The 24,662-nt window shown below is 42.0% G+C and overlaps 1 protein-coding gene across 1 annotated transcript in view; it reads right to left on the reverse strand.

The window, feature by feature from the left end:
- The window catches only part of SRD5A1 (steroid-5-alpha-reductase, alpha polypeptide 1 (3-oxo-5 alpha-steroid delta 4-dehydrogenase alpha 1)), a 130,178-nt gene that overhangs the window by 14,688 nt on the left and 90,828 nt on the right, over positions 1 to 24,662 (reverse strand). Inside the window, exons 3-4 of the mRNA XM_006903130.1 lie at positions 17,369 to 17,470; positions 9,063 to 9,213 (exon numbers count right to left, since the gene is read on the reverse strand). Coding sequence (XP_006903192.1) covers positions 9,063 to 9,213; positions 17,369 to 17,470 — 253 coding nt within the window. The remainder of the gene's footprint in view (positions 1 to 9,062; positions 9,214 to 17,368; positions 17,471 to 24,662) is intronic.

Genomic DNA, 24,662 nt, shown 5'->3' on the forward strand with positions numbered 1-24,662 from the left:
TGGATTGATTCAGTGACTGGGATAATAGGGGTAGGTGTGTCAGAGACAGTGAGATTGGGACAGGATAGAGCAGGGTTTAGGGCTGTTGTACACAGGGTCACTATGAGTTGCAGGTGACTCAATGTCACATAACAACCTCAAATCTATCTAAGCTTGATCCCAGTTTGTCTCTGATGAACTTCATGGTTTGTGTATGGTGTGAGATGTGGATCCTGTTTCAGCTTTCTGTAGGTAGCAGTCCAATTTTTCCAGCACCATTTGTTGAAGAGGCTGCTGTTTCCCCATTTGATAGGTTTTATTTCCTTGTCAAATATCAGTTGACCAAAGATGTTGTTCTTTTATGCCATTGAGTCACCTGTGACTCATAATGACCCTATGTACTGATCTGAAGCCTGCCCTGTCCTCAGCTAATCTCACTGACTCTAAAACACCTATCTCAATTGTCCCAATTACTTTATCAATCCATCTCATCTGGCGTCTTCCTCTCCTGTGCTATCCCGCCACCCTTCAGAGCATGATATCCTTCCCCAAGGACCAGTCCCTCCTGGCCACATGCCCAAAGTATGTTAGACAGAGCTTCAAAATCCTAGTCTCCAAGGAGAAACTTGGGTTTCACCCTCTCCAAACAGACCTGTATCTTTTCTTGGCAGTCCATTGTATGTTCAAGACTCTTCTCCTGCACCACAACTCAAAGGACCCAATTCTTCTTCTGTGATCCATAGTCACTGTCCAGCTCCCTGATACATAACAATAGTTGTAAAGGTCATGACCTAGATGGGTCCATTTCTGGGTTCCCAATTCTATTCTATTGGTCTCTGTGCCTGCGATTATGTCATTACCATACTGGTTTGGTTGCTATTGCTGTGCAGTAGGTTTTGACGTCAGGAAATGTTATGCCTCCCACTTCGTTTTTGTTTCTCAGAAGTGTTCGCTTATTCAGGGTCTCTTTCCTCTCCAAATAAACTTGACAATTTTCCTTTCAATCTCCTTGAAAAAGGAATTTGCTATCTGCATTGTGGTTGTGTTGACCATGTAGATTGCTTTTGGTAGAATTGACATTTTCACAATATTGAGTCTTCTTATCCAAGAGTATGACTCATTTTTCAATCTCTTTAGGTCTTTCATTGTGTCTCACAGAAATTTTCTGTAGTTTTCTTTGTATAAGTCTTTTGTGTCTCTAGCTAGGTTCACTCCCAAGTATCTCAATTTGGGGTTGGCTATTGTAAATGGAGAGAGTGCCCATCCTTTTCCCTTGGAGCAGCTAGTGGATTTGAACCACGTGCCTTTGGGATAGCAGTGCAGTTTCTTACCACTAGGCTACAGCCAGCTGGCCAACTGACTGGAAGAGATCGATATTTGTTCCCATTCCAAAGAAAGGTGACTCAACAAAGTGTGGAAATTATCAAACAAGATCATTGATATCACATTCAAGGAAGATTCTGCTGAAAATTATCCAAAAACGTTTGGAACAATATGTCAACAGAGAACTGCCGGATGTGCAGGCTGGATTTAGAAGAGGTCGTGGTACTAGGGATATTATAGCTAATATGAGATGGATCTTGGCAGAAAGCAGAGAATACCAGAAGAATGTCTATCTCTGCTTCATTGACTATGCAAAGGCTTTTGACTGTGTGGATCACAACAAGCTATGGCTGACTCTGAGAAGAATGGGAATCCAGAACATTTGATTGTGCTTATGCAAAACCTATACTTGGACCAAGAGGCAGTCGTCAGAACAGAGTAGGGAGACACTTGATGGTTCAAAATCAAGAAAGGGGTCCATCAGGGATGTGTTTTGTCTCCATATCTTTTCAATCTGTATGCAGAACAGATCATCTGGGATGCTGGGCTGTATGAGGAGGAATGTGGCATCAGGATTGGTGGAAGAATCATCAACAACCTGCGTTATGCAGATGACACAACCCTGCTTGCTGAAACTGAGGAGGACCTGAAGCACTTGCTGCAGAAAGTCAAGGACTGCAGCCTCCAATATGGATTGAAGCTCAACATCAAGAAAATGAAGATTCTTACCACTGGGCCAATTGGCAGCATCGGTATGGATGGTGAAGAGATTGAGATAGTTAACAGTTTTAGTTTACTTGGTTCCACGGTCAACACTCTTGATAACAGCAGCCAGAAAATCAGGAGATGAATTGCATTGGGAAAGTCAGATGTGAGGGACCTCTCAAGAGTACTGAAGAGCAACGACATCAAGCTGGAGACTAAGGTATGCCTGGTCGAGGCTATAGCCTTTGCAATTACGTGCTATGCATTGGAGAGTTGGACAATGAATAGGGATGATAGAAGTAGAATTGATGCCTTTGAGCTGTGGTGCTGGAGAAGAGTGTGGAGTATACCATGGACTGGGGGGAGAACAAACAGGTCTGTCCTGGAGAGGGTGAAGCCAGAGTGCTCCTTGGAGTCAAGGATTCTGAAGCTTCATCTGACATACTTTGGGCATGTTGCAAGGAGGGACTGGTCCTTGGAGAGGGACATCATGTTTGGGAGAGTGGAGGGATGGCGCAGGAGAGGAAGACCCTCTATGAGATGGATCGATTTTGTGAGTGGAGTGGTGGGAATGAGTGTGTTTGAGATGGCGAGGTTGGCACAGGATAGAATGGCATTTAGGGCTCTTGTACATAGGGTCACTATAAGTCACAAGTGCCTTGATGGCACATAACAACAACATTGTAAATGGTATTGCTTTCTTGGCTTCTTTTTCTGAATTCTCTTTGTTACTGTAGAAGAATCCCACTGATTTTTGGGTATTGATCTTGTATAATACCACTCTACTAAATTGGTCTACCAGCTCTGACATATTTTTGTTGAGTCCTTGGGGTTTCTTGTGTATACTATCATATCATCTGCATATAGACCAGTGTTTAGGGCTGTTGTACATAGGGTCGCTATGAGTCGCAAGTGACTCGACGGCCCATAATAACAACAATAGTGATAGTTTAACCATCTCTGTGCCATTCTGGATGCCTTATATATCCATTTCTTCTCAGACTGCCCTAGCAAGTACTTCTAATATGATATTTAATAGAAGTTGTGACATTAGGCATTCTTGTTTGGTCCCTGTTTGCAATGAAATTGCTTTTAGTCTTTGTCCATTGAAAATGATGTTGGTTCTTGGTTTACATACATACTTTTGACAATGTTGAGGAAATTCCCTTTTATTCCAATTTTGTTGGCTGTCTTTATGAGGAAGGGTATTGGTTTTGTCAGACGCTTGGCAGTAGATTTGGCCAATGCACTGTGTTTAATTCCCTGACTGCTGATGCTTCCATGGGTGATGGTTGTGTATCCAGGTAAAACACAATGCTTGACAGCTTCAATTTTTCCTCCGTTTATGCTGATGTAACTTATGGGTCCAGTTGTGGGGGTTCCTTTATTCTTCCTGTAGAGGTGTAATCCATACTGGGGGTTGGGGACTGTGACCTTTGGAAAAAGGTTTTGGATAGCCAAAGGCCAGGTTTGTTGGAGGCCATGAAGCCTGCTTCCCAAGCCTTGCTCTGAACCATGGCGGCTTGTTTAAGAGGTTGGCAAGCATTCTTCCTCCTCCAGAAAGGCACATCAGGCCAATAGGAAATGCTATTTCACCCACGCTGTCGCAAAGGCATAATTTATACTCTTGTTAAACAGTTATATACAGAGTCTTTATCCCCACTCACTCAATCCCTGGAGTCACACAGACTCCAGAAATTATATCTCACAATTTATAAGCCTGTGTAAATAGGCAGCTATTTCCCTGTGGGCAGGATGCTGAGCTGGGCCTGTATGATTGATTTCCCTGACTCGTTCTCCACCCTAGAAACAGAGTGGTTAGCTGTGTGACATGGAAGCAGGCAGGGAGTCCATTTTTGGTGTGGGCTTTAACACTGCTAAATCTGAATGTATATGTTTCACGTCATTGTCTTTTTGTGGAAGGGGAAGTGTGTCACTCACCTCAATTTACAGAACTCTAAGTGGAAGGTGCTCTTTGGTAGTTAAGTGCCTTCATGTTGACTACAACTCACCTTGCCCCCGCCACACAGTAAGCAAGCCACCAAAGCCTTCCCTACCTTGCACCCTCTCAGCCATAACTTTAAAAATTTTCTCCAAAGCAAATAAGGTTCTTCAAGTTCACAAGGAACATGTCATTGTTGCTGCTGGTTGTCCCATCCAGGCAAAGAGCAGCTGCTCCTGCCACGAAGGGTTCAAAGCTGTGACGTTTTAGATGCAGGTGCTAAACCTGTCCTCCCAGGTCCCCAGAGGTGGCTTCATACCACCCACCTTCCAGCTGGTCAGCAAGTGTGTTTACCCATTTCACCACGCAGGACTTCTTCACCAACATCACTGTTGTTGGGTGCTGGGGAGTCAGCTGTGACTCATAGCGGCCCCGTGAAAAATACAAGGAAGCCTTGCCTGATCCTGAGCTGTCCTCACCGTCTCTGCTGGGCTGGAGCCCTTTGTGGGAGCCCCTGTGCTGATCCAGCTCATTGAGGGCCTTCCTCTCTTCCTTTGACCCTCTGCTTTACCAAGCTGGATGGCCTTGTTCGGGGTCTGTCCTTCCTGATAATGTGACCACAGCATGCGAGACAATTGGTGCGCCATCCCCGTGTTTCTTTACTATCAGTCTTTCTGGAGGAGCTGTGACTGAACCGCTCATCTCTCTTTCTACAGCCACAGAGCAGGCCTCTATCCTCCAAGTGATAGGTGGTGGGCCAAGACAGTGAACATTGCAGCCAGACATTCCATGGGTCCCTAGTATGTCCCTCCGTCACTTCACTGTCAAGCATAGTGTCCTGAAGATATACTGAATTCATTTTTTAAAAGAATTTTATTTTATTTTATATTGGTTTGCATACAAAATTAATCTACTGTATTTCACATTATCCTTCATTCACATTGTGTTTCATACAATCATTCTCATTCATTGTGTTTTATAAAATTAATAATCACTGAACTATGCCCACCATTACCTCGTCTTTCCAGAACCCAGTGAATCTTTTCCATTTCTTTTACCCCTTCCCTCCACCCACCAAACTCTGTGACCCTGTGATTCCTCCCTACCCACCATCACCCCTCTGCTCTAACCCCTTCCTACCTTGAACTCCTATACACATTTTACTAGTCATCCTTCTATTTATATATGAATAGTTTTATGCAGTATTTGTATGGGACTGAGTTAGTTCACTCAGCACTATGCTCTCCAGTCTCTTCCAAGTTATGTAGTATTTTTTTCAGTCATTGCTCTTGAGTGCTGCATGATATTCCATCAATTACATTTTATTGTGGTCGGACATTTGGGCTGTTTCCATGTTCTTGCGATGATGAATAAGGCTACTATGAACACTGGTGTGCAAATCTCCATCTGTATCTCAGTTCTCAGTTCTAATTTCCTTAGGATATATTCCTAGCGGTGGAATAGCTGGGTTATATGGAATTTCTATGTTCAGCTTTTTGAGGAAGCACCAAAATGCCTTCCAGAGTGGTTTTACCATTTTATAATCCCAATAGTGTATGACAGTTCCTATCTTTCCACAACTTCTCCAACATTTATTGCTTTCTGTCCTGTTAAACTTTGCCACTGCTACTGGGGTGAGATGGTATCTCATTGTGATTTTGATTTGCATCTCTCTTACAGTGATTTTGAGCATTTCTTCATGTGTCTGTTAGCCATTCAAATATTTTCCTTGGTGAAAAGTATTTCCATGCCTTTTGCCTGTTTTGTAAATGGGGTATCAGTCTTTTTCTTGTGGAATATTTTGTAAATTTTGTTATATAATAAGACCCTTGTCTGAGATGTTATTGTCAAATTTTTTTTCCTAGTCAGTAGGTTTTCTTTCACCCTGGTGGAAAAAGTTTTTGATGTGCACAGAGATTTAATCTTTAGAATGACCCATTCCTCAATTTTATCCTCCCCTGATTGTGTATTTCTGGCTCTATTTGTCAGCCTCTTTATACCCTAACTTAGGCCTTCTAAATTTGGTTCCAGTTTGTCTCTTAAGATCATTATGGTTTTGGACTTTACCCTTATATCTCTGATCCATCTAGTTAATTTTTTTTTTAATGTAGTGTGGGAGTGTCGGAGACAGTGCGATTGGCACAGGACAGAGCGGAGTTTAGGGCTGTTGTACATAGGGTCGCTATGAGTCGCAGGTGACTCGACGGCACATAACAACAACAACAACAGTGTGAGGCGTGGATCATGCTTTAGCTTTCTGCAGGTAGCAGTCAAGTTCTGCCAGCATCATTTGTTGAAGAGGTTGCCATTTCCTCATTTGATAAGTTTTGTTTCTTTTCAAGTATTAGTTGACCATAGATAGATGGGTTAATAACTTGATTTCTTAAGTGACATTAAATGTGACAAACAGCCAGTGTTGCAATAAATCTGTTTTAGCTGAAGCAGTCCTCTAACCCTGTCCTTGTGGCCAGCCTTGGTGTCTGGGCACAAACAAGCACATGCATGTCCTTGGGCCTTCGCTTCCCAGGGAAAAGCTGTAACGTGTCCCTTAATGCATTGCCTTCTTCAGGAAAGAACCCTTTTCTTGTCTGCCCCTCAGACAGCATGCTTGTTTGCAAAGAGCTGAACTGGCCTACCAATGCCAATCTTGCTACATCATTATCAACATAAGCACTCAGGAACTGAAATATTTTGGATCCACTTGTTAAGGTAAAAGAAAGTTCAGTATGATGAAATATCATTTCAGAGAACTGAGGATGACTAGACATCGCTAACTTTGGGCATGTCATCAACAGCGGCCAGTCCCTAGAGAAAGACAGCATGATTCGCAGAGCAGATGGTAAGCTAAAGAAAGACCCTCAATGAGACGGACTGACAAGAGTCACTGCAGCATTGCAACAAGGCAGAGATTGTGAGGAAGAGGCAGAAGTGAGCAGGACTTCATTCTCTTGCACACAGGGGCTGCTCTGAGAGGGGGACAACTCGAAGACACCTAGCAACAACAATGGTCAGTCAATGCCAGCCAAGGCTTGCCTTCTTTTGGAATCAATCTATGTGTCTTAATTTAATTTGTTGTGCTCATGGCACAATTAGAAAATAAAACGACTGCTCTGGTTCAGCATCAGAAGTTCCACCTCCTTGAATCTACACACTCAGGGACTCAAATTGAGGATTTCCTCAACCTTGAGGACAGTGACACCAGTGAACAACAAACAGTCCTTTAACCTAGGGATCCTCCTCGCATGGATACCCAGGAGTCTTGGGGAATCGAATCTGCATTCAGAAAATGAAACAATACCCCTACAGGTTCCCCATGCCAACATGATGAGGAGGGTCTAGCAGCCTGCCTGCACAGGAGGAAGCAAACAGCTCTCCCCCAAGCTGGGCATGCCTGCCGAGCCTGCATTTGATTGCATTTTCTTCTTTTTAATATTGTGCTGACCTGATAATTCCACACCAAAGTTCATTTTCAAAACTTCTTCTTTTTTTAAAAAAAATTATTTTATACTGGTTTGCATGCAAAATTTGTATACATTTTGTTTCACACATTCTTTCATTCGTACTGTGTTTCACATGATCATCCCCATACATTATGTTTTCTAAATTAATCCCCATTGATCTATGCCCTTTTCAGAACAAAATGCCTCCCCACTCAACCATTTATGCACATTCTGCTTTGTATTGCCTAGCTTCCATTTGGGAAAAAAAAATCTGCATTACCATATTTGAGAGGGGGGAAAATCTTTGTGTTTCAAATTGTCAACTAAATTTTGCTCTATGACTATAGTCAATAAAGAGAACAGCCTCCTGTTTCCCAGAATCTGGGCCTGGTCCCTCTGTCCCCTCTGCCTTGGGTTCTGGGTGCTGGACCCAGGGGGAGAGGACTTCTGGCAGTGTTGCTGGACAGATACTTTCTAGGACCTTGCTGGTGTGTATAACACAAAGCTGTAATGCAATGAATGCATCACTTCAACTAAGCCTGTGCAGAGCATGTAAGTTTCTGAAGGAGCATTTCACTGAAAACCAGCATGAAATGGGGGAGAGGTCCAGTTCATGACTCCATGGGGCAGAGGAAGGCCCTCATGGCCTTCGTAACTGTACTGTCTGATGGATGGCTCCACAGAACAGAGGGTGAACTCCCTACCTCACCATCACCTGGAAACCACTACCTACCACCCCACAACTCTTGGGGTGTGACTGTGATGCAGTGGTTAAAATACTTAACCCCCACCTCAACGTGAATGGCTCAAACACACCAGTTGTTCCTCGGAAGAAGGACAAATGAGATTGCTTCTGGAAAAATTGTTGTTATGTACCATCAAGTCGGAACCAGCCCGTCGCTGACCCTCCAGTGGGTTTTCAAAGGCATTTCACTCATCTTTCTCCTGCAGAGCAGTTGGTAGATTCGAACCATGTGTTCTTTGGGTTGGAAGTACACTGGGACATGAGAGCTCCTACAGTCTTGAAAAGTTCCCAGTAAGGAGCTTTTTAGAGTGTCTTATAAGGTCGCTCTGAGTTGGAATGGCTGTGAGTTTGGGTTTTGGTTCTGTTCCTTTCAGTGACTTAACTCCTAGGACAGTGCTGGGGCCACATCCTATCTGTCTAATCTCCATCCATCTTCAATGGACATCTTCACTGTCTATCCTCGCTGGCACAAAGCAAACCCAAACAAATAAACCTACTCTCATCTCGTTCCCAGAGCACATGGTTTCATCTTTCTTCCATGGAGCAGTTGGAGATTTGAACTACCAACCCCTCGGTGAGCAGCCCGACATGTAACTCACTACACTTCTGGGGATCCTCTGACACACAAGAGTCCCAGAAGTATGAAGCCACCTCTCTCAGGGCCCATGCAGCATTCCCCCACAGGCACAAGCTGGCCATGCTGACCACACCCCTCCTTCTGCATCCCCTCCACAGTCAGCCCTCTAGGTCCCTCAGCCAATGGTGAGGCTGGGGAAGGAACCCAGACATCTGCAGGCTAGGCAATCTCACATTCTGCACAGACAGATTTGGCAACGGAAGTTAACATGGATGTCAAAGCTGCGCAGAAGGTTCCCACAATGATGTTTCAACGCTGACTGCAGATGTGAAACAAGGATGGAGAGCTTACCGGTGATGCTGCTGTGCTCGGGAGGAGAGCACACAGAAGGTGAACAGTGAGAAGGAAGCGCCTTGGACAGACCAGGTGGCCATCGCGTAGCCAAACCACTCCACGATTTCCCCGAAGTAGTTGGCTGCCGTCACGTACTCAAACAGGCCTCCTAGGAGAGACGAGGAGCCGAATGTTCACTCCAGAGGTGCCGGGGCACAAAATTCAACGACAGATAAACACCCTGCCCAGAAAAGTTACCAAGAGGAACTAGGCAGCTCCCTAGTTCATGTCACAGCTTCCATCAACCGTCTACTAAGCCATAGGTCTTAGCGCTTTAGTGCTGCTGTCATGGAGACAGCACGAGTGGATGCCTTTAACAAACAGAAGTTTCTTCTCTTGGGATTTAGGAAGCAAGAGGTCCAAGGTCAGTAGGGGAAGACCCACTCTCTCTCCAACAGTTGGAGAGTTTTTATTTCCCCTTGGTCTCTGTTGGCTTTGTGTTCCCTGGACACTTCCAAGTGTCTTGGTCTTCCCAGGATTAAGGGGCTTTGCTCTGCAGGCACTGGGGTCCCAAAGGGCACATTTGATTCCTGATAGGAGATCTTGGGGGTAGAGTCTGCAGTGAGCTGTGCTGTTAACCCAAAGGTGGAGACTCTCTCGTGATTTAAATTGCCCAGCTGTTCCTTAAGAGAGACGAGCTGTGTCCTCCAGTAACCCTTACAGCCCTGGGGACCCAGCAGAGGGGCAGCGATGAGCCGGAATCCACAGCAGTGGGCGAGTGACGACTTCCAGTGATTGTTTCTTGGTGGTTCCTCCCTCTCATACCTTTCCTTCCCTTCCCTTCCCTTTCATCTCTAGTGAAAACTCCCCTTATCCAACCAGGACTGGGATGGGATTAAGGGGCACTATAATCCAACCTTAATCCTTTTACAGCTATCTGGCTAATCCTGCCCTGCTGGACCATTACAGTTTCTGAATTATATCATTATGCATGTTTTTTGGTGGAACACAGCTCAAACTGTAGCACCAGAGTGTTTTCACTTGCCTCCAGTGCCTGCAAAGTCTGGACAGTGAATAAGGACATCCCAAAGTAGAACTGATGCCTCTGAATTATAGTGTTTGTGAAGCATGCTGAATATACCATGGACTTCTAGAAGAACAATCAGATTTGCTTTAGAGGAAATGCAGCCAGAGTGCCCCAGGGATGTTGAAATTTTCTCTCACACACTTCAGACATGTCATCAGGAAGGGCCAGTCCTTGGAGAAGGACCTCATGCTGACAAAGTAAAATGTCAGTGGAAGAAAGGAAACCCCATTAGGAGATGGACTGACATGATGGTGCAACTGTGGACTTAAAGTAGAGATTGTGGGAGTGGCTCAGGACAAGGCAGCCTCTCAGCCTTCCCTCTAACCTGCATCAGCCTGGTTTAGGAGGAGCTGCCCCACTGATGCTGCCTCTGGGAGGACACCTGTGTGACCTGCTCTCACTCTCCAAACTTCCCTGGGGCCTTATTCTGTCCTTCTTCTGCCAGGCAGAGACCCAGCCACGCCTCCTGCTGACTTTAAGAATGGCATTGTTCACCATGCCAGGGAGCCAGGTGTGGGTCTTCAAGCAGTGTCTCCCAACTTGAGACTGTCTCCCCCAGAGAAAAGGAGTCTGCACTCATGGTGTGGTCAGTTTGCCTGCCCTGCGTCTGGGATGATTCCCTTCCCATGATGCTCTCAGGGCCTGAACGGCATCTGGTTGCCCTTCTGCCAATCCTTTTCCCCATATCTATTGTCCTGGAGTGACTTCCAGGGGTGGGTTCTACAGGTTCTGGGTTCCCTGGACCACAGACAGTATAACTGTGGTTGTAGGGGTCCTGTTGGCTTGTTGTGTTATTGTTCTCTTCATATGGTTTCTGGCTATGAACACACCAGCATCCTTCAATTTTCAGCTTTCCTGGGTTCACAAGTTTGGAAATTCTCTTGGCTCAGCTTAGTAAGTGCTTAGTCATTTTATAGCATCTTATTCCTTTATTCAACATTTCAATCCCTTCCTAATTTTTTAAGCATTTTAAGTACAGTTGTTGTTGTTAGGTGCTGTCAAGTTGAGTATGACTCATAATGACCCTCTGCACAAAAGATTCAACCCTATTCTATCCTGTGTGATCTTCACAATTCCTGACACACAAGCCCACTGTCACTGTGTCAATCCACCTGGTTGAGGGTCTTCCTCTCCTTTGCTAACACGTTACCCTTCCCAGCATCATGTCCTTCTCTAATGAATAGCTCCTAGCAACATGCCCAAAGTAGGTGAGGTGAAGCCTCATCATTCCTGCCTCCAAAGAGTGCTCGGCTGCACCCGATTCACAATATATCTGCTCATTCTCTTGGCCGTCCATGGGATGTTCAGTGCTCCTCTCCAACTCCACAGCTCAAAGGCATCAATCCTTTTTTTTTTGTCATCCATATTCACTGTCTAGCTCTAAGATAGATGCAGAGCATAGCAAGTAATGGCAAAGACCATGGCCTGAATCAGACCTTAATCCTCAAACTGACATCATTACTCCTCAATAATTTGGAGATGTTCCTAATTGCAGATTTTCCCGGTGCAATATGTCTCCTTATTTCCTGACTGCTGGTACCAATGATGTTAACTGTGGATCCCAGCAAGATGAAGCTGTAGACAGTTTCAGTCTCCTCTCTATCCATCATGATGTTGCCTATTGATCCACTGATAAGAATCTTTGTTTTCTTGACATTGAGATGCAATCTATATTGAAAGCTGCATTCATTGATCTTCTGCAACTAGTTATTCAAGTCTTCACTTTTAGCAAGCAAGATTGTATAATCAACAATGAAGGTTCTTGATGAGTCTCCCTCTGATCCTAATGTCACACTCTTCTTTAACAGAGTCCAGCTTCTTGGATAATTTGCTCAGCATACAGAATGGAGAGAGAATATAATACTGACGCACTCCCTTCTCAATTTTAAACCAAGTAGCACTTCCCTGCTCTGTTCACACAACAGCCTGTTGGTCTAGGTATAGGTTCTGCATGAGCACAATTAAGTACTCTGGGATTCCTATTCTTCTCAATGTCAGCCACAACTTGTTATGATCCACACAGCCAAATGCCTTTCCATAAGTCAATAAAGCACAAATAGACATTCGTCTGGTATTCCTTGCTTTTAGCCAGGATCCATCCGACATCAGCAATGATATCTCTGGTGCCATGACCTCTTCTAAATCCTGCTTGAAGGTCTAGCTGTTCCCTATCTATGTTTTGTTCTAGTGGTTTTTGAATGATCTTCAACAGTATTTTGCTTGCATATGATATTAATGCTATTGTTCAATAGTTTCCACACTCAGCTGGATCACCTTTCTTGGGAATGGTGACAAATAAGGACCTCTTATAATCTGTTGGCCAGAAAATTGTCCTCCAAATTCCCTGGCATAAATGGATGAGTGCATCCAAGGCTGCATCTGTTAATAGAAATAAGTCAACTGGTATCTCAACAATTCCTGGGGCCTTATTTTTTGCCAATGCCTTTAATGCATCTTCTACTTCCTCTTTTAATACCATTGGCTCCTGTTCGTATGATACTTCCTGAAATTTTTCAGTGCCAATCAATTCTTTCTGGTACAGTAATTCTGTGTATCCTACCTTTTTTTTTTATACTTTCTGGGTCATTCAGTGTATTGCCCGTAGCATCTTTCAATATTGTAACACAAGCCTTAAATTTATATTTCAGTTCTTTCTGCTTGAGAAATGCAGAGCAATTTCTCTAATTCCAGCTCTCTGTACATTCCATTATAATACTTTGCTTTGTCTTCTCAAGCTGCCCTTTGAAATTTTCTATTCAGCTCTTTTACTTCAACATGTTTTCCTTTTGTTTTGGCTTCTCAATGCCTCTTCTGACATCCATTTCAACTTTTATTCATTCTCCTCTGCTTTTGTCATGATCAATGCCCTCTTCATGAATGATATCCTAATATCCCCCAACTCATCTGGTTTTTGATAATTGGTGTTCAATGCCTCAAACCTATTCTTAAGATGATCTTGAAATTCAGATGGAATTGATTCAAGATGATATCTTGGTTTCTGTGGACTTAATTTCATTTTCTTCTGCCTCAATTTGAACTTGCATCTGAGTATTTGATGATCTGACCCACAAGCTACCCCTGGCCTAGTCTGACTGCTGATATTGAACTTCTCTAATGATTTCTTCCACAAATGTATTCAGTCTAATTCCTATACAGCCCAACAGGTGATATCCATGTGTAAGGTCAACGTTTGTATCTTATTTTAAAAAGTATTTGTAATAAATCAATCATTGAAAATGCAAAATTCAATCATTCTATTTCCAGCCTCATTATCACACCCATATTTTCCAAATACTATTCGATGACACTCTTCCTGGATGATACCCTTGATATCCTCCCACAACTCATCTGGTCTTCGTTCATTAGTGTTCAAGGCCTCAAACCTGTTCCTGAGATGGTTCTGAAATTCAGGTGTGATAGACTCAAAGTCACATTTTGGTTGCCTTGGATTTGGTTTAATTTTCCTCAACTTCAGCTTGAACTTGCATATGAGTAGTAGGTGGTCTGCTCCACAATCAGCTCCTGGCCTAGTCTTCACAGCTGATATTGAGCTTCTCCAGTGGTTTTTTCCACAAAAGAAATCAATCTGGTTCCTATGCATACCATCAGGTGAAATCCATGTGTTTATGTCTCTTAAAAACATATTTGCTATAAATAAGTCATTGATTGTGCAAAATTCAATCATTCTCTCTCCAGCTCCACTTCTGTCCCTGAGTTCATGTTTTCCAACTACTGAATCTTCTTCTCTGTTCCCAACTTTTGCATTCCAGTCACCCATTATTATCAATGCATTTTGATTGCATGTTCGATCGAGCTCTGATTGTAAAAGTTGATAAAAATCTTCTGTATCCTCTTCCTTGGCTCTGGTTGTTGGGGTATATATCTGAATGACAGTGGTATTCACGGGACTTCCTTGTATGTATATGGATATTATCCTGTCACTGACAATATTGTACTTCAAGATGGATCTAGCAATGACTTTTTTTAACTATGAAAGCAACTCCATTTTTCCTCACCTTTTCATCTCCAGAGTAATATGTCATATATCATCCGACTCAAAATGCCCCATGCCAGTACATCTCATTTCACCAATGCCTAATATGTCAATATTTATGCGTTCCATTTCTTCCTTAACAATATCTAATTTTCCTACATTCATGGTTCTCACATTCCATGTCCCAATCACTAGTGTCTGCTTACAACTGTTCCTCTTCTTTGTATTTCCATACTTGAATGCTCCACCTCAGTTGCCCTGTTATTCTACATGTATATGAATAATTGTATAAAATTTAATGATTATATACTATGCAGCACACAGGAGCAATGATTTTGTAAATTATTACTTACTTGGTTCCACAGTCAACACTCTTGGTAACAGCAGCCAGAAAATCAGGAGATGAATTGCATTGGGAAAGTCAGCTGTGAGGGACCTCTCAAGAGTACTGAAGAGCAACGACATCAAGCTGGAGACTAAGGTGTGCCTGATCCAGGCTATAGTCTGCGCAATTGTGTGCTATGCATGGGGAAGCTGGACAGTGAATAGGGGTGATAGAAAGAGAAGTGATGCCTTTGAGCTGTGGTGCTGGAGAAGAGTGTTGAATAGACCATGGACTGCTAAGAGAACAAACAGGTTTGTCCTGGAGAAGGTGAAGCTGGAATGCTCCTTGGAGTCAAGGATTCCGAAGCTTCATCTGACATACTTTGGGAATGTTGCAAGGAGGGACTGGTATTTGGAGAGGGACATCATGTTTAGCAGAGTGGAGAGGCAGCACAGGAGAGGAAGACCTTTGATGAGACAGATCGATTCTGTGACTGGAGTGGTGGGGATGAGTGTGTTTGAGATGGTGAGGTTGGCACAGGATAGAACGGTGTTTAGGGCTCTTGTACATAGGGTCGCTATGAGTCACAAGCAACTCGATGGCACATAACAACAATTGCTAAACAGCGTGCCTCTAGAAACTGTATTAACTTTGAAAAATGATGATAGTTATAGAAAGTCTTGGGTCACTATGAGTCAATCACAAACAACAGCATTCTTTTTTCATTGTTTCTTACTTGTGCAGTCTAGTCACCAATTATCATTAATACATCTTGATTGCATGTTTGGTAAATTTTGGACTGCAAGATTTGCTAAAAATTCTCAACTTGTTGCTTTTTGGCTCTAGATGTAAAGGCACATATTTGAATAATAGATGTTAACGGGTCTTCCTTGTATGTGTATGGAAATTATTCTATCACGTACAACACTGTTTTTCAGGATAGAACTTGAAATCAACTTTTATTACTATGAATGCAACACCATTATTCTTCTGTTTTTCACTTTAGCATAGTATACCATAGGATTATCTGATGGTCCAGCTCATCTCACTAATGCCTAGTATGTTGACATTCAAGAGTTCCATTTCATTTTTAACAACTTCTAGTCTTCCAACATTCAAGCTACATTCATTCCATGTTCCAATTATTAAATGATGTTTGTTATTATTTTTCCCCATTTCAACTGACTTCCAATCTGGGCTCTACCACTACACTACTATAACTATCCTCTTCCTTTAGTGTTCATAAGGTTTTCAAAGGCCTGTTATTTGGCAAGCAGATGGTCCATCCTGCTTCAGAAACATTGCGAATTCAGTTCTAGACCACTGCACTCAGGTAACTATTGCAATACAAGGAGTCAGGTGAGTTCTATGGTGTCCCAAAGCATATAAAAGTTATGTTGACACTGTATTGTAGTCTATTCAGTGTGCAATAGCAGTGTGGCAAAGTTTGGAATCCTGCAAGAATGACCAAAACAGGATACAGAAGGCATAACAACTGCTGTTGGGAAAATGGCGAGAATAGGTTTGCTCAACACTGTTGCCACAGACCTTCGATCTGTAAAAAGACATAATGACCATGAAGGATAATAAAGTGAAGGGCAATCAAACAAGGTAAGCCTGCCTTCCTTTTATACTCTGTGTCTGTTGACTCTGGCATCTAGAAGCTTTAGAGTTTCAGCATGCTCTGATTTATGAAGTTGTACTTCCTTGTGAGTCCTAGAGGCTTCTTGTTTCATGGATTTGAACTGTTGGGATTCTCCGAGGCTTTAGATGAAGGCAGGTTCTTCTAGGGAAACTGGGCTTTCTTAGTCGAGGTATCCACGCACTTGTCACCCTAGGGACACGAGGAATCTAGTTTACAACTTGCGCTTTTTCATGCCATCCATGGGTTTGAATTTAGACTAAAAAGAGCCATGTTGTTGTTGTTGTTGTATACTACTGAAATGGAACCAACTCATAGATGACACTACAGCAAGTTTTCAGAGGCAGTAAATCGCTTGGGAGGAGATTGCTCATCTTTCTCCCACAGAGCGGCTGGTAGATTCAAAGCACATGCCTTTGGGTTGGCAGCACAGTTGCTTACCATTAATACAGCAACATGAGGGGTAACCAGTGGTAGTGGTGGTGGTTCCTGTTGTTATGTACCATCAACTCACCTGCAACTCATAACAACCCTGTGTACAACAGCCCTAAACCCTCACTATCCTACCAATTTTATTTTCTCTGACACACCTACCTCATTACCCTACTCACTGAATTAATCAATCCATTTCATTGAGGGTCTTCCTCTCTTGAGCTGTCCCTGCACCTTGCCAAGCATGACATCCCTCTTGCAGATTCTTAAAAGAAGCTCTCCAGCTAATAGAATGCACTTAGATTTTCCCTCTGATTGTCACTTCTCTTTTATTGAAAGCAAGAATTATAAAGATTAATTAAAGAGTATTTCATCCAGTATGTTATTTAGAAGAAGAATCAGTCAAGTTATCTATTCCTTGATAGTATTTTTATGCAAATAATATGTGCATTAAACTTTTGGCAACCATGCTATTTGCATTATAAACATGTACATTTTGTTTACACAGATGTGTTATTTGCAAAAAAAGTCACAGTATGTTGCTAGAAATACAGACATTGGCTAATCCTTGCAAACCCTAAATTCTTTCTCACATTCTCTTCTCAAAGAAACATATAACTGGAGCTTCCTGTCTCCCTAAGAACTATGGAATGGTCCAGAACTGATTCTTGTCTTATTTTAAAATAATAATAAAATAATATCAGCTGCTATGAATAATAAGGACTCTCACTAGAAATTGGCCACTTAGAAACCCTGTACTGTTACTTATTTGCTTGAGCAGCACTAAAAAGGCAAAGTATCATGCAATGCCTTTGGAAAATGAAGTCCAAGCTTTTATACGTACCCCTTGGTATTTTGTATCCAGTCTCCCCTGGTTTCCTGAGATTCCTTAGAATGTAATCCGAATGGATGTTCATCACCATGCCTGCTAACCACAAGACAAAGCCTGAAGGAGAAAACACAAGATGCTTCTGGTAAATAAATCACAGTATTCCACAACTAAGGTCTAACTGAGCAGTGTGATTGTAATCTTTCACATGATAAGAATTAAGATAACACTAAACCATCATTGGTGATAGAAATAATTCAGTAAGTATTTATTCTCTATTTGGAAAAAGAAAGAATTCTGGTAGTGTAGCCTGTAGATAGGCTGTCCACCCAAAGGCTACACCTCTGTAAGGTCTGAGTCCACCAGAGTCTCTGCATAAGAAAGTTGGGCAGTCTCCTGTGTGATTTACAGCTTTGGAAACCCAATGGAAGGCCAGCTATGAGTCAGTTCCAACTAAGTAACAAAGAGATTGAGTTCTGAGTTTATCTGGAAAAATAGATCATAGATACTGATGGCAGGTATGCTAAATAAGGTTTGGTTTTCCACTAAGATTTAATAAATTGTCTCATCCATTAAAAACACTTGACTTCATGACTAAAATAAATGTTTGTGAAATGACTGGTGAGACAGAAAACACTGTTTCCATGATTTGGTAAAAGACTTCTTTCTAATTATAAAGATAAGAGCTGAAATAAATGAGATAGAAAAGAGAAAAACAATTGAAATTATCAATAAGACCAGGAGCTGGTTTTCTGAAAGGGTCAATAAAATTGACAAACTATTGGCAACCTTAACAAAAGAAAAAAAAGGAGAAAAAAAACCAACTCAGTTAAGGAATGACAGAGGTAACATCACAACAGAACAAGAGGAAATGAAATAGATAATGTCAGACTATTTAGAAAAGCCATACACAGATAAATTTGAAAATGTAGAGGAAATGGACAAATTCCTTGAAACTCATGCCCTACCCAGATTGACATGGTCATATAGAGAACACTTAAACAGACTCATCACAAAATAAGAAATTAAGCAGGTTGCAAAAAGACTCCCCCTTAAAAAAAGTCCTGGGCCAGATGGCTTCACAGCTGAATTCTACCAAACATTTAGAGAAGATTTATCACCAAATCTACTTAAGTTATTTCAAAATACAGAAAAAGAAGGAATACTCCCAGAGACATTCTATGAAGCAAGCATAACCTTAATACCAAAACCAGGCAAAGATATTACCAAAAAAAGGAAACTACAGATCAATATCTTTCATGAACATAGATACAAAAATCCTTAACAAAATCCTAGCTAATAGAATCCAAAAGCACATTTAAAAAAAATAAATTCATCCTGACCAAGTGGGATTCATAAGAGATTTACAAGGATGGTTCAACATAAGAAAAACAATCAATGTAATTTACCACATTAACAAAACAAATAACAAGAACAATATGATCTTAGCATTTGATGCAGTAAAGGCATTGACAAAATTCAACACCCCTTCCTGATTAAGACACTCAGCGAAACTGGAATAGAAGGGAATTTCTTCAACATAGTAAAAAGGATTTATGCAAAACAAAGAGTCAATATCATCCTCAATGGACAAAGACTAAAAGCATTTTCTTTTTGAACAAGGACCAGATAAAGATGTGCACTGTTGCAATATTGTATTGGAAGTACTTGCTAGGACAATACAAAAAGAGAAAGAAATAAAAGGCATCCTGATCAGGAAAGATATGGTTAAACTGTCTCTCTATTCAGATGATATGATAATGTAGCAGAAAACCCCAAGGACTCAATCAAAAAACCAGTAGAGCTAGTAGATTAATTTTGTAGAGTGGCAGAATACAAGATAAACATCCAAAAATCAGCAAGATTCCTCTACAGTAACAAAGAGAATTCAGAGAAGGAAACCAAGAATGCAATACCATTTACAATGTTGTTGTTGTTTATAGCCTTTGCAACCCTATAAACAAAAGGTCTAAGCCTTTCTATAATTATCAGCATTTATCAAAGTTCATAGAGTTTCTGGAGGCATACTGTTTAGGAAGTGGACGCTACTTCTGCTTCCAAGTTTGACTTGAACTGGGAGTTCCACCATACACTGCCCACCATGAGTAGCTGTTATGGTGTCTGACTCCCCAGTGGCACAAGGTTCAGCATCACAGCAACCCCAGGTTACCTCAGAACAGCATATTAACAGAAGAATCAGAGAAAGATTTTTGCCTGAGGCAGTACTGAGGGAAGATCCTGATCACAGAGCTTCTGCTAAGTTTTATGACTCACCTTTGTTTATATTGCTGACACAATGTGATAATTCCAAGGTCATTTCTTCTAGATTTGATACTGTGGTGTTAGCCCAAGGACCCAAATGAAATTTGAGACTGAAGATATCCTTTCCTGAAAGATGAGATTAAGGTAGCCAATGTCCTTCTCAAGAAAGGTGTTACCTGATCAAGGAGATTAGAGAGAGCTCTCAGATCCCATCCTGTGTAGCCAACCACAAATTGAAATACTTGGAATGAATTTAACGAGAGACACCAAAGACCTGTACAAAGAAAACTACAGGACATTTTTGCATGACACAATAAAAGACCTAAATCAATGGAAAGATGTTCCCTTTTCATGAATAGGTCGATTCAATACTATGAAAATGACAATCCTCCCAAAAGTAATCTACAAATCAAATGCAATTCCAATACAGATAGCAAATTCATTTTGCAAGGAGATTGAAAGGGAAATTGTGACATTTATTTGGAAGGGAAAGAGACTGAATAAGCAAAGTACTTCTTAAAAAAAATGAAGTGGAAGACAGCACCTCCTGACCTCAAAACCTACTACACAGCAGTAGTAACCAAAACAGCATGGTACTGGTACAATGATAGGCACATAGACTGATGGAACAGAATTAGAACCCAGAAATGGACCCATCTATCTACAGTCAACTTATATTCTATAAGAAAATAAAACTTATCAAGTGGGGAAATGACAACCTCTTCAACAAATGGTGCTCAAAAAAACTGGACTGCTACTTGCAGAAAGCTGAAACAGGATCCCCATCTCACACCATACACAAAAATCAGGTCAAGGTGGATCATGTTAGGCCCAGACCAAGGCCAAGGGGAAGAATAAAGAATTCAGAGAGTATAACACATTAACAAAAGGAATAAATTACTCGTCCACATGGCTGAACTATAAACCACAATAGAAAGTCTTTCCCTTCCCTCCCTGAAGACCCTGCTATAAAAACCTGCTCTAATCCACCTTGGGTGCAGCTTCCCTGATCTATCTCTCTCTCCAGACCAAGGAACCTCAGACAGGAGTTCCCTTAATAAAGCTGCCTTTAAGCTTGCTTTCTTTCTCTCTGGTTTCTTTCTCTTGAGTCTATGACCTAAAATCTGATGTACAAAACCCAGGAGATGAGTTAAGGTGTGCTGCTCCCCCATCCTTCTTCAGGGCGAGTACTTTCTCTTGAACCTATGAGCCTGTGCAGTGTCAAGACCTCAAACGGTAACATAACACCCCTTTCCTTCCTCTCCTGTTCTGTATGTCTGCTGACTGAATCCTTTAAGTGTTTGTGAAGAGGTTCCACAGATGACGCTACTCTGAAGCCAAGGAGTTTAATTGGGTACCCACCTGCGGTTCTGTGGTGTTGTCATATGTCTTAGTGGCAATTTTGGGCATCTTCTGGGGACCCTAACTGGTCTTGGGCTTGATATAGGCACACTTTTTTGCTAAGACACACTTTTACCCTGCATGGAGCATGGTTGGAGTGATGCCTGCATGGACTAAGGGGATAGATCCTCTGTTGTCTATTTCTTTCCATTTTGTGTTTATCTCTGGTGGTCAGTAGTGTCCATTTCCCCTAATCTCCTCATTCTTCCTATCCACTTCTACCTCTATTCTGGAAGAGTCCTTGCTGGAAGTTATCTGGCACCTCCTCCCATAAAAAACTCTCTGCCTTTATTTTTCTTCTAACATCTGCCTTTTCCCCTTCCTCTTTCTCTTCACTCTCAGACTCCTTTCCTGACTTCTCTCTCTCCCTCAGAAAGGCCCATTTGCTCATACAATTTCCCAGGCACTGTTCAGAAAAGTCCCCAGGCATTTTGCCTCCAGGCATTTTTAACTCCCTTTGGATTCATGTCTGTTACTGGACTCCTGTCTACACATACACTGAAAATTGCAGATCTGTGTCACGAGCCCACCCAAGTGCCAGATGCGTCTTCTGGGCTATTTATTGATCACAATAGGGAATGTACCATGCCATATTTTTATCTTTCACAGAATCTAAGGTGTCTGGCTTTCAGAGGATGTTCTGAATCTTGGCTGCCCTCACCCACGGACCTGGACACCATGGGTAGCCAGATGTCTAAGCCCCCAAGGGACAGTCCCTTGGGCTGCCTCATTTTGAATCTTTCAAACTTGGGCCTGGCTGAGGACCTCTGCTCCAAGAGACTGATCTTTTACTGTAACCGAGCATGGCCACATTACCAGCTAAATAATGACACTCCATGGCCTGAGAATAGAACCTTTGATTTCAATACCCTTTGAGATCTTGACAATTTCTGCCAACTGATTCAGGGATGGCCAAAAACCACGTATGTCCAAGCTTTCTTTTACTTTCACTTTCATCCCTCTCTCTGTTTACAGCCTTTAGGCTGGCAACCTGTGCAGGTTCTCTTAGCCCAAACCCCTTCACTGATTACAGCCCTCTTCGAACTGTCAAGAAAATACCCTTCTAAGGAGTTCTTTGCCTCTCACCATTTCTGACCTTCCAAACAACCCCAGAGCAATTTAAATAGGTAGTAGTGGTTCTCCTCTCTCAAATATCCTGCTCATGTTGTGAGCAGACCTTCTCATAAAGACCAAAGGCAAATTAAGGAATGCTTTATTCCCTTGATTCTCTCTATCTCTCTGGGAACCCCTACTACTTACCCCTCCCCAATCATGGGAGCTTACCAATCCTGCCCTTCTCAGTACACTCCACAGGGGTGTCTCCTCTGCTCCCTTGATAATATCTTATTGCATGAACATGGCATAGCTGAAATATCACTTGAGTTGAACACTCTCAGAGACTTTGACAATTTCTACTAATGCAATAGCAAATAGTAAAAAATCCCCTCCTTTGCTCTTTGCTCTATGTCCTTATCTGTGTCAAAACCGCCATACTTAGCAAGATCTTCTAAGTATTTCTAAGTCATTTCCCTTTCCAGATCAAAAACGTCCTCACCTTTGATCTATCTGCTCTCTTAAGTACCTCCTACCCTTCTTCCTGATCTTCATTACTGCCATATGCAAAAGCCCCCTCTCTTTTCTTCCTCTGGCCTCTCCCAGACAGAGCCTGAAACTGCAGCCAAAATGTTTAACTAACCTCCCAGCTAAAACCAAAATCTTAAACAAATATTCTGAAACTAAAACGTCACCTTTCTTTCCCAACACTATCCCACAGATAAAACATCATCTTTCTCCTTTTTCTGACCCCACCCAGTAAATAATTCCATATTACCATCGTCTCCTAGCCTCCAGACCAAACATCACAGATAATGGGGTCAAACTCCTCTGCCCCCACCCTCCCTCCTCCCAATCCACCCCTATCCCATTCCAGCACATTACCCACTATCAAAACTCAGGCAACCAATTCCTATAAAATAGAAAATCTATCCAACAATACCCTTCTTTCTCTTTCTTGCCAAACCTATTTTTTTTTCTCTTTTCAAGATAAATTCTAAAACACAGATTAATATTTTAAGTTGTTCTGTTTTTCTAACACACTCTCTGTACTGATAAAAAAATTAAAATAGTGGGTTTTTTTTACTTTTATTAAAGCAAGTTTAATAATTTTATTTTCTTTACTTTTTTCCTTAAAGTATTTTCTACACACTTTACATTTTTCAGTCAGAGTTCAGAACTGAAATTTTTTTCAAATTTCTCTCTTACTTTTTGTTTTAAGTTTAATATAGCACTAGTTTAAAGCTCATACATTCTGTATATTTTAAAATTATCAATTGAAAAACAGAACTTAAAAAATAGCTGCTAGAATTTATATACAAACTTGTATTATTAAAATAGACATTGCAGGAAGAAAGTATTTACTTTTTATGGACACTAGTACAAGTCATTCTTTCTTTAGATTTTTAGCAATCTTCTTTCATTTTGCCACCTTACTACTGCAGACATTAAAAACAAATTCTGTACAATTACCTACCTCCCCAGCAAGGGCCACTGTCCTAGCTACTCATTTTATCACTCAGTCAGCTCCTGATATAAAAAAGAAACTAAAAAAGGATGAAGATGGCTCCCAAACACCAATTTGAGACCTGGGAAACATGGCCTTTAAAGATTTTAATGCCTGAGAAGAACAGGCAGAGGCTGATAAGACTAGCACCCATCAGAAAACATATCTGCAAGCCCAAGCTACCTTGTGGCCGGCACCTCCTCATTCAATGAGCCAGTTACCTCCTGGTACATACTTCAAGTGTGGCAGAGGGTCACTAGGCTAATTGCTGCCCTAACCCTTGCCCTCCAACACAGCCTTGACCTATCTGTGGGACACTGGGCCATTGGAAGTCTGATGCCTTTCAGCATCTAGCTGCGGTAGGGCAGCCCCACCACTAGACCCAGTCGCTATCCTGTCTAGCCAAGTTGCTGAAGATTGAAGATGCTTGGGCTCGACAACCCCCATAACTCTTGCCGAGCCCAGGGTAACTGTTGAGGTAGCGGGTAAGCCAGTTTCCTTTATGGTTGGCATGAGGGCTACCTTCTCAGAGCTCGACTCCTTCTCGGGTCCTGTTTTTGCATCCTAGGTCTCAGTAATGGAGATTAATTCCCTCCCTTCCAAGCCTCTTACCATTCAACCCCTTCTCATTACTCTCAACAAACAAGTACTCACCCATTCCTTTCTAATTATCCCTACATGCCCTTTCTAGGAAGGGACTTCCTGCCTAAACTTGGAGCTGTGTTTCACTGGGAGTCAAGTGAACCTAGTTCACCTTACCAGCCTTTAGTTCTATCTCTCTTACTGCTCCTTCCCTCTGAGCCCCTTTCTACACTACCTCCATCACCAGACATTGCCAACCTGGTTGTATGGGATCTTTCCACTCCATCTGTAGCCTCTCACCACCAACATGTTCATGTTACATGGAAAGAATCCTCCTCTTCCTGCTAGATCCCAATTCCCTATCTCCACACAACACTGAAGAAGTCTAAAACCCATTATTTCTGACCTACTTCCAATAAACTTCTTATCCCCACAAACTGTCCATGTAATGCCCAAATCCTACCAGTTAAAAATGCTGAACTCCAATCGGGACACACCCCTGCA

Source organism: Elephantulus edwardii, unplaced genomic scaffold (assembly GCF_000299155.1).
Source record: "Elephantulus edwardii isolate Elephantulus edwardi_28Jun2011 unplaced genomic scaffold, EleEdw1.0 scaffold00515, whole genome shotgun sequence".
In the NCBI taxonomy this organism is placed as follows: Eukaryota; Metazoa; Chordata; class Mammalia; order Macroscelidea; family Macroscelididae; genus Elephantulus; species Elephantulus edwardii.